The 11,081-nt window shown below is 45.8% G+C and overlaps 1 protein-coding gene and 1 non-coding gene across 5 annotated transcripts in view; one reads left to right on the forward strand and one right to left on the reverse strand.

Annotated features, from left to right (window-relative positions):
• The window catches only part of LOC138794806 (uncharacterized), a 53,945-nt gene extending 43,018 nt beyond the window's left edge, over positions 1–10,927 (forward strand). For 3 of the 4 annotated variants that reach the window (XM_069973687.1, XM_069973685.1, XM_069973686.1), the window contains 3 exons: positions 8,818–8,959; positions 9,166–9,316; positions 9,939–10,927. In XM_069973687.1, the coding sequence (XP_069829788.1) occupies positions 8,818–8,959; positions 9,166–9,316; positions 9,939–10,659 (1,014 nt within the window). In that variant the 3' untranslated portion in view covers positions 10,660–10,927. Of the gene's footprint in view, positions 1–5,354; positions 5,785–8,817; positions 8,960–9,165; positions 9,317–9,938 lie in introns of those variants that run through there. The other variant, XM_069973688.1, reaches the window with a different exon arrangement.
• Positions 2,216–2,397, reverse strand: LOC138796076 (U2 spliceosomal RNA). Its single transcript, XR_011363712.1, has one exon. It is a non-coding gene; the product is annotated as a U2 spliceosomal RNA (small nuclear RNA).
• Positions 10,928–11,081: the final 154 nt, after the last annotated feature.

Below are 11,081 nucleotides of genomic sequence, written 5' to 3' on the forward strand. Positions count from 1 at the left end.
GGCTACAATATAAGAGACTATGGGGAGGGCTGGCTACTATATAAGAGACTATGGGGCAGGGCTGGCTACTATATGAGACTATAGGGGAAGGCTTGCTACTATATGAGACTACTAAGAAGGGCTGGCTACTGTATAAGACTATTGGGGAGGGCTAGCTACTATAGGAGACTATTTTGGAGGGCTGGCTACTATATAGGACCTTGGCCCCTATTTTGGCACTACTGGGAGGGCTGGCTACTATGTCGGGCAGTTTTGGTTGGGTTGGCTATTACTTGGGTTGGTTTTAATCATATTATAGCAATTTTTGGTGTCATTTATCATAGTACACCTGGCTGGAAGATGCACACCACTGACAGTGCCAGGACCGCCACATTCGCGCTTCAAAAATTATCAAGGTTGGCCCGTGACTTTGTCCAATTTTTTAATTTTGTCCCACAGTGTATTTGAGTTTTGACTCCCCTGGTTTATATGATTATCTATGTATCTAATCTATATATAGATAGCTACACATTGATAACTATTTATTAAATAAAAACTATGGTGAATTCTTATCTGTGCAGCCGTATTAACAAAAGCATACACCGGCCTCCAAAGAACCCAAATAAAATTGTTTAAAAGGCACCTACCTGCATCTTTCTTGCTGGCAAGCAACTGAACAACCAACCAACCAACCAGCCTACCTGCTTGGTTGCCTGTCTGCAAATGGAACTGCTAGCCTTTCTGTCAGCTGTATATATCAGCACAGCCTTGATGACATCACCAGCCCTGCCCTGGCAAGCTAGTGGTAAACAACTTTGTTGCCATGGCAACAGGCTGCCAGAGACAAACAAGTGTTTACCAAACAAACTTTTATTAGCAATGCCAAGCCTTAACCCCTTAACGACATCGGGCGTAAATTTACGCCCTGATGCCGGTAAGGGAGTTCAGAGCTCTGAACCGCGCCGGTCTCGGGTGCCTCATGTAGCCCGGGACCGTAGGTATTAGCGGGCACGGTCCGATTGCCGTGCCCGCTAATACAGTAATCAGATGCAGCTGTCAAACATGACAGCTGCATCCGATTACCGGACGCAGCGTCATCCCTGGTGTCTAGTGGGGAGATCGCTCCTCCGGGATGTTATCCCGGAGGAGCGATCTCGTAAATGAAGCCGGCCGGGGACCGCTCCAAGATGGCGCCGTCCCCGGCTCGGCACTCGTTTACTTCCGGCTGCTATCTCATGGATCTCTGCAGCATATCTATGCTGCAGAGATCTCAATGAGAGATCAAAGCACTTATACTAGAAGTCCCCCTGGGGGACTTCTAGTATAAGTGTAAAAGTTAAAAAAAAAATGTCATTATTAGTAAAAAGCCCCCTCCCCTAATAAAAGTCTGAATCACCCCCCTTTTCCCAGGTTATAAATAAAAGTAAACAAATAAATAAATAAACATGTTTGCTATCGCCGCGCGCGTAATCGCCCGAACTATTAATTAATCACATTCCTGATCTCGTACGGTAAATGGCGTAAGCGCGAAAAAATCCCAAAGTGCAAAATTGCGCATTTTTGGTCGCATCAAATCCAGAAAAATTGTAATAAAAAGCGATCAAAAAGTCGTATATGCGCAATCAAGGTACCGATAGAAAGATCACATCATGGCGCAAAAAATGACACCTGACACAGCCCCATAGACCAAAGGATAAAAGCGCTATAAGCCTGGGAATGGAGCGGTTTTAAGTGTCGTATATTTGTTGACAATGGTTTAAATTTTTTACAGCCCATCAGATACAATATAAGTTATACATGTTACATATCGTTTTAATCGTAACGACTTGAGGAACATATATAACAAGTCAGTTTTACCCCAGGGCGAATGGCGTAAAAACACATTTCCTCCAAATAAACAAAATGCGTTGTTTTTTTTTTAATTTCACCACACTTTGAATTTTTTTCTGGTTTCGCAGTGTACTTTATGCAAAAATTCAGCCTGTCATAGCAAAGTACAATTAGTGACGCAAAAAATAAGGGCTCATGTGGGTTTCTAGGTGGAAAAATTCAAGTGCTATGGCCTTTTATGCACAAGGAGGAAAAACCGAAACCGCAAAAATCGAAATTTGCTCTGTCCTTAAAGGGTTAAATCTTGGGGTGCAGCTGCACACCCCACTTGGGGGAGTGTTTGTTGCAATGCAGTTTTGGATGTGGCTGTGCACCCTTGAGGGGTTCTGTTTTAGGTAACACATTTGGGGGGTGAACTGAACCTGGAAGCATTGCAATACCAGGTCAGTGCCTGGAGAGGACAGAGCAAGCTCTTTTACTATTTCCCTGTTCTAAAAATCCATTCAATATATGGTGCCCAGATAGGGGACGTATCAGATAATAAACTGATACGAACAGATTTATCATTATTATTATTATTGAGAGTCTGTCTCTGCCTGCCTCTGTGTGCCTGTCTCTGTCTGCCTGCGTGCCTGTCTGTCTTCTGCCCCGTTCTGTCTACCTGCATCTGTCTCTCTGTTTATCCATCGGTCTATATCAGTCATGTCAAACTCTGGCCCGCAGTGCCATCATTTTTGGCCCACCAGGCAATTCAGAGTTTGAATTACATCTGGCCCGCCATAGCTACTATATAAGAGACTAGGGGGAAGGGCTGGCTAATATATGAGACTATGGGGAGGGCTGGTTATTATATAAGAGACTATGCGGGAGGGCTGGCTACTATATGAGACTACTGAGGAAGGCTGGCTACTTTTTAATAGACTATGGAGGAGGGCTGGCTACTATATAAGAAACTATGGGGGAGGGCTGGCAAGTATATGAGACTATGGGGGAGGGCTGGCTACTATATAACAGACTATGGCAGAGGGCTGGCTATTATATGAGAATACAGTGGAGGGCTGGCTACTATATGAGACTATGGGGGAGGGATAGCTACTATATGAGACTATGGGGGAAAGCTGGCTATTATAGAAGAAACTATGGGGGAGGGCTGGCTACTATATAAGAGACTACTGGGGAGGGCTGGCTACTATATGAGACTATTGGCGAGGGCTCGCTACTATATGAGACTGTGGGGGAGGGCTGGCTGGGACTATGGGGAAGGGCTGGCTACTACATGAGACTATGGTAGAGGGCTGGCTACTATATGAAACTACTGGGGGGGGGGGCTGGCTATAATATAAGAGACTATGGGGAGGGCTGGCTGCTATAGAAGAGATTATGGGGAGGGCTGGCTACTATATAAGAAACTATGGGGGAGGGCTGGCTACTATACAAGAGACTATGGGGCAGGGCTTGATACTATTTGAGACTATGTGGAAGGGCTGGAGACTATATGAGACTACTGAGGAGGGCTGGCTACTATATGAGATTATAGGGGAAGGCTGGCTACTATATAATAGACTATAGCAGAAGGCTGGCTATTATATGAGAATACAGGGGAGGGCTGGCTACTATATGAGACTATGGGGGGCTGGCTACTATATAAGACACTATTGGGAGGGGCAGGCTACTATATAAGGCTATATTCACATTACGTGAACACCTGGCCGTTACGTGACCCCGGCCGGGTTACGGAACGGCCGGTCTCAGCCCGGATCATCCCGTCCGGATGATCTTTTCGGCCGCGGAGCTCTTATCAGCGTGCGCCCGCATCAGGGCTTCCCATAGCCCACAGTGAAGCAAGTGGCCGGAGCCGCTCGCTTCACTGTGTGAACTGACAGGTCTTTCTGCGGCCGGAATTCACTGAATTTTGCCCGCAGAAAACTGACATGTCAGTTTTTTCCGGCGCCGCATGGGATTGCGGCCGGAGCGCATACGATGTGTGTACGCTCCGGCCGGAATCCCATTGAAAATAAGGCATTGTTCCACTCCTCAAAGCTATGGCCGTAGTTCTGCGGCGAGAACTACGGCCGTAGTTTTACGTAGTGTGAACATAGCCTAAGAGACTATGGGGGAAGGCTGGCTACTATAAAAGAGACTATGGGGGAGGGATGGCTACTATATAAGAGACTAAAGGGGGGCTGGCTACTATATAAAAGACTATAGGGGAGGGCTGGCTACTATATAAGAGACTATGGGGAAGGGCTGGCTGGTATATAAGAGACTATGGGGAAGGGCTGGCTACTATATAAGAGACTATGGGGTGGGCTGACTACTATATAAAAGACTAGGGGAGGGCTGGCTGCTATATAAGAGACTATGGGGAGGGCTGGCTACTATATGAGACTATGGGAGAGGGCTGGCTACTATATGAGACTATGGGGATCTGGCTACTGTAAGAGACTATGGGGGGCGGCAGGCTACTATATAAGAGACTATGGGGCAGGGCTGGCTACTATATGAGACTACAGGGGAAAGTTGGCTACTGTATGAGACTATTGGGGAGGGCTGTCTACTATAGGAGACTATTGGGAGGGTTGTCTATTATAGGAGACTATTGAGGAGTGCTGGCTACTATATGAGACTATGGGGCAGGGCTGGCTACTATATAAGAGACTATAGGGGAAGGCTGGCTACTATATGAGACTACAGGGGAGGGCTTGCTACTATATGAGACTACAGGGGAGGGCTGGCTACTGTATAAGACTACTGGGGAGGGCTAGCTACTATAGGAGACTATTTTGGAGGACTGACTACTATCTGGGACCTTGGGGGGCTGGCCCCTATTTTGGCACTACTGGGAGGGCTGGCTACTCTGTCAGCAGTTTTGGTTAAGTTGGCTACTACATAGGGCAATATTTGGGGGGTTGGCTATTACTTGGGTTGGTTTTAATCATATTATAGCAATTTTTGGTGTCATTTATCATAGTACACCTGGCTGGGAGACGCACACCGCTGACAGTGCCAGGAACACTGCATGCTTCTCTGACAGTGCCAGGAACGCCACATTCGCGCTTCAATAATTATCAAGGTTGGCCCGTGACTTTGTCCAATTTTTAAATTCTGTCCCACAGTGTATTTGAGTTTTGACTCCCCTGGTTTATATGATTATCTATGTATCTAATCTATATATAGATAGCTACACATTGATATAACTATTTATTAAAGAAAAACTATGGTGAATTCTCATCGGTGCAGCGGTATTAACAAAACCCTACACTGGCCTCCAAAGAATCCAAATAAAATGGTTTCATCCGCACCTACCTGCGTCTTCCTTGCTGGCAAGCAACCAACCAGCCTACCTGCTTGGTTTCCTGCCTGCAGATGAACTGCTAGCCTTTCTATCAGCAGTATATGTCAGCACAGCCTTGATGACATCACCAGCCCTGCCCTGGCAGGCTAGTGGTAAACAACTTTGTTGCCATGGCAACAGGCTGCCAGAGACAAACAAGTGTTTACCAAACAAACTTTTATTAGCAATGCCAAGCCTTAAATCATGGGGTGCAGCTGCACACCCCACTTGGGAAGTGTTTGTTGCAATGCCGTTTCGGGTGCGGCTGTGCACCTTTGAGGGGTTCTGTTTTAGGGTGCCTTCACACCTACCGGATTAGAAGCGAATGGGCCTCTCCGTATTTTCTGCAAAGAAATACGCTGCGACATCGAGCACAATTAAAGTAAATGGGCAACGATATTCGCAGCGGTTTGGTTGCGTATTTTTATTAGGCGACACTTTTGGTGCATTTTTAACAGCGTATTGGATGCTGCTAATAAAGAACACAACAAGGATGTCATTTCCGGCCAGCCACACAGACAGGCGGAAGTCGCAGAGCAAGGTGGTCGTTAGCTGAAGGAGAAGCGCCGGCCCTATTGGATTCTCTTACTATGGCCTCATACAGCAGGATGGGGATAAATGTCACCCGCTTGATTGGGTTGGTGAGTATTGGTGGCCTATGTGTACTTTGTGGGATATTATATAATCTCTGTGTATTGTGAGGTAATTTCGGCGGGCTGCAATGTGGTCTTCCAGCATGTTTTGCTTATTTCATGTATGTACTGCAGCTTGGTCTTTTTCTCTCCCTCTGTATCGATGTATCTATCCAATTTTCGGCCACATCCCCTCTATGTATTTGTATGTTTGTATGGATGTCGTATATATATATAAGTTGTTTTTTGTATTTTTTATATTATTTTAAAATAATTAGTAATGTAATTTATTTACATGTTGTCTGTGGCCGGGCTGCGAACTACAGTGTGGATGGGGGGGGGCTACGGCTGACAGGCTATGTACATAGACTGTCAGCCACAGGCCGCCATCTGCAGAGTAGCGTACTTATTGGGGTCGTAACAGTCGCCATGGCAACCGTGCCAATACACTAGGGGGGCCCGTCGCCCCCCCGTCGCCACTTCCTCCTGTGGGCCCCCAGCCCACGCACATAACTGCTGGCACTTGCTGTCATCTGACTGGATCTCTTACCTAGTCAGATGACAGCAAGTCCCAGCGTCCTCTCCTCCTGCCTCCTCCCTGCAGGCGGCGCTTCAACAGAGAGGATTGCGCTGCTGCAATCCTCCTCTCATCTCCTCATCACTGTGAGCGGCTCCTGCAGGGTGGAGGCCCCTCTCCCAGGTCAGGTCACAACGCTGTGCAGCAGAAAAGGAAAGCATCAGTGAGTATGGGGTCGTGACCTAGTCTGGGGGAGGGGCCTCCACCCTGCAGGAGCCGCTCACAGTGATGAGGAGATGAGAGGAGGATTGCAGCAGCGCGGATCCACTCAAGTTCCTCAGAGGTGAAGTGCTGACTGCAGGGACGCTGCCATCCTCCTCTCCTCAGTGGTGTATGTGCTACGCCCTGGCCCCTGTGGGCCACTTCCGCAGTGCAGATGTTGTGAGGGTGCAGGAACCGGGGCAGCTGTAGGATGTAGTGTGGTCACGGTGTAGGCACGAGGGTGATACAGCTGGAAACCGGGCTCCTGACCATGCGGGAATACTGGGCGTGCGATTCTTCGTTGTCCTTAGTCAGGGCACCAATGAACACACCAATGCCAAGGTTCAGAAACAACGGTAGTTGTATATTTATTGTAACCGTTGCAACTAGTAGTAACAGTCTCTCCGGATGCAACCGGGAATAAGGCAATCTTGGATAGAGCAGAGTAATGGGTGATGCTGCAATAGGCTGTGAGAGTAGCGTGCTGAATGATGGGAGTAGTAGTGAAACTGAAGCTGAGATGCTGGGTGGAATGAGACTTGAATGAAATACTTGCTGTTGATGATTTGAGGAGATGATGATGAGAGGAATTGAAGAATGACTGAAGAATCGAAACCCAGATGAGAATCTTGAGACAGGAACACAGCCAGTGGACTGGAGCAGCAGAGCACACAGAGGCCTATCTCTCAGCAGGGGGAGAGAGGACAAAAGCACAACTTGTCTCCTGATGGTGGAGGACAAGACTCGACTCACAACCTACCCCCTCTGTGGCAGGGAATAGACTGAGGTAGCACAGGAAGTCACATGGTAACCCCAGCCAAAAGCTCGATGACCATTGGTGTTACCATGGAAGCAGGGCACAGTCACGTGACATCCAGCCATTGCATCATCACACCATTAGGCATATACAGAGGAATATACATGAGGAGTACCATCCTTGAACACTAGGAGGCGACATAATACCTTTTGACACTGATACCTGAATACACATGCAATAAATGACTGAAATGGCAGACCTGAATACTGAGAAGGGGGACACAATACACGCAGTTTGCAGTGGACCATAGCTTTCCAGAACAGAACTAGTTATAATAAAAATATGAGCATAAGAATGGCTGTTCTGGGACACTGCATATGCTGGATCCTGCAGAGCTGAGGGGTATGGGGATCCGAGCAGGGGGAGGAGCCTCAGCCCTGCAGGATCCTACTTATACCATGGAGGAGAGGAGTGCAGCATCACTGGAGTAAGTGGGGGGATATGGAAAAATACCACTACACACACACACACACACACACACACACACACACACACACGGAGGGATACTGGTCTCCTATATACAGGGGGACATGGAGGGATACTGGTGTGCTATATACAGTGGGACATAGAGGGATCCTGTTCTGCTATATACAGGGGGACATGGAGGAGTACTGGTCTGCTATATACAGGGGGCCACACGGAGAGATACTGGTATGCTATATACAGAGGGCACATTGAGGCATACTGATCTGCTATATACAGAGGGCACATTGAGGGATACTGGTCTGTTATATACAGGGGGACATGGAGGGATCCTGTTCTGCTATGTACAGGGGGACATGGAGGATTACTGGTCTGCTATATACAGGGGGACACAGGGAGGAATACTGGTCTGCTATATACAGGGGGACACATGGAGGGAAACGGCTGTTGAGTCAGAGTCAAAGGTTGGAAAACAATTATAGAATGACACAGTACAGTCAATTAATAATAGGGGACAGCAGTACAGTACATGAGGGGACACAGTTCCACATTACTTGCCGTCAACTTAGAGTTACTGTAAGGTGGGTGGGGGGCCCTAATTTAAATTTGCCACCTGGGCCCATCAGCCGTTAGCTATGCCCCTGGATATGTACATTACTACATGACAGAAAGTGGCAGCCTGCGTGCATTCGGCGCACTATCTTTGTTCCTGTGGCGCTGCTGTTGTTTTGCTAATAATGTTGGTATACATTTGTTTACCACCACTAAGTTTACATTTATATTCTGTAGGACTGGGGTCTCAATATTATGACCCTCCAGCTGTTCCCAAGCTCCTATTGCAATCCTGGGTGGACAGGTAAACCTTTTAGTTTTGGCTGTCCAGCCATGATGGGAGTTGTAGTTTGCCAACAGCTGCAGAGGCATGAGTTTAACACCCCTGGTGTACAGTATACAGTGTTGTAGATTTTATTTACAAAATCAACAGTGAAAATATTGTGTGGATGACATGTCATATTTATTCAAGGTGGAGCAGCACCCTCCAATATGGGATGTCAACAATAAAAAGTACAGTGACCGACATGCCAAAAATGAAATTTGGAAGCAGATCATCCTGACCTTATATCCGGAATGGGATACATTGACTCCAAAGCTGAAAAAGCAGATCGGTTAGTGATTTACACTTGTCCTGTGGCCCAATTGTGTGGTCACACTGGTAACTAGCTCAGTATTGGATAAATGAACATCTAGCTGCAATTAGCACTCCATGTTTATATTTGTGGATAGCCCCAGAAAGAGTATTTGGACGTTGCACCCTTTATTGAACAAAGGTGAGTGTTTATTTTTTTTTTACTCTGTGTTTTTTTTTTTCTAGGCAAGGATGTCAGAAATCGTTGGCGCTCTGTACGTGACCAGTTTCGCAAAAGTTTGAACGATTTAGGAAAAAGTGGATCATCCCCACCCAAGCGAAAGTTACCCTCTTCTGACCTTCTACAGTTCTTAAATATTGGCCGGGAACTCAGGCAGTAAGTATATTTTTTTTATATACAAACAAAAAATAAAAAACAAAGACCATGTGCACAATTTTATGTGACAACAGGCTTGTTTGGCTGAAAGGGTCCTATGACATTGTGTTTTAAATTTTGATGTACACGTAGAATGCCTCTGGTGCACTTACCTACCAATCAGAGTCTATCTACTTTATTGTAAATAGTCACAGTGGTTTGCAAGATAGAATCTCTGTATTTGCTTTCTCCAAACGATCATGAGTCACTTTTTACAATATTTCTAAAAACATTGCATTTATCTCAGCAAAAAATTAGCCTTTATCGTGTATGTGTGGTGTTACCTTCTGATGTTGGTGGTGTTGGGGATGTTAAACAAAAATGGCAGTACACAATAATGCTAATGGGAAATGGGATTATACTGATGTTGATTACCAGACTCTTGGCCCGAGTGGTGGAGTTAAGTGACCTTGTCCCTGCAATATCCTCACCGCCTGAGCAAGTATTACTAGTTACTAAATTACATACATTTAATAATGTATGTATGCATTTTTGTACATTATTATATTTGACTGTTATTTTGGCTGCATTAATAAGTCAGTATGAATCAATTAAATTTTTATTCCTTTTTTCTTTGTTACAGAACCGATGGCAATATACCAACCCAAGAATCAGCATGTGAAGACAGCAACCCACTGCCGTCATCTGCATCTGAAGATGAAATTGACACATCCCAGGATGTGAGTGTGTCCCAGGCTGCTCCCTGTAGCCAAGGTGATGGCCACCCATCCACATCATCTGGGGGCCCTCGCCGCAAAGGCCGTGCACACTTTCAAACTAAAACACACTCAGGTAGTGTAATGCCAACCGTAATGGAGAAAGAGGCCCTAAATATGATAACCCGTGTAGAAAAAGAAGACCACTGGGACAGGTTGGTTGGCTCTATTGCAGAGCAAATACGGCAGCTACCAGAGTCACGCCAGTGGTTATCAATTCCACCAATTTTTGAATTGCTAACCTTATTTGGAAACCCTTCTCCAATTCCAAACAATGCCGAAATATTATTCACCATGAGAAATCTCTTCGAGAAATACAGCAATGCAAATATTGGTGAAAGGGATACCTACCGCTCTAACACTGAAACCTCCTATATTGGGCCACGTAGCACACGCATGGGTGGCACACACATGACACAATCTTTGGAACGGGCCACCAGCAGCCACATCCAAGATGCTAGCACTTCCCAGGGAAGCTTCATGGAGCTTCTGACCTCCTCTCCTCTGCCGTCGCCTGGGATAACCAAAGTGTCTTTAACATCTCAGCTAAGTCAGCTTTATGACACACAAAAGTCTCACTCAGCATAACTCATCTTATGTTTCCCCACAAACATTTGACCCTTTGAATTAATGTGATTGTGTGGTTGTTGTGGGTCTTTGCTAACTTTTAGTTATGTTAATATACAGTTTTATGTTATGCTACGTTAGCATGTTACAATGATGCATCAGTTTTCTCAGATGCTTGTTCCTCAGGTTATTTCTAATATTCAGTATGTCTTTGGCTGCATTACAAAGTGATTAATATGTGCCTGAACAGTCTGTGTCTGTATTGGCCAACATTACCAGCACTGTGACAAATTGCACTACTTTTTGGTTATTTTCAACAATCTTGTGTTAATAATTTTGCCTAAGTCAGTTCACAGAAAGTTTTTGTGTTATATTCAAAAATTGGTCTTCCTCAACATGTGTCTTGTACTTTGCTCCCTTGTGATGCATCTTATTTACATTGC

Source organism: Dendropsophus ebraccatus, chromosome 6, assembly GCF_027789765.1.
Source record: "Dendropsophus ebraccatus isolate aDenEbr1 chromosome 6, aDenEbr1.pat, whole genome shotgun sequence".
Lineage (NCBI taxonomy): Eukaryota > Metazoa > Chordata > Amphibia > Anura > Hylidae > Dendropsophus > Dendropsophus ebraccatus.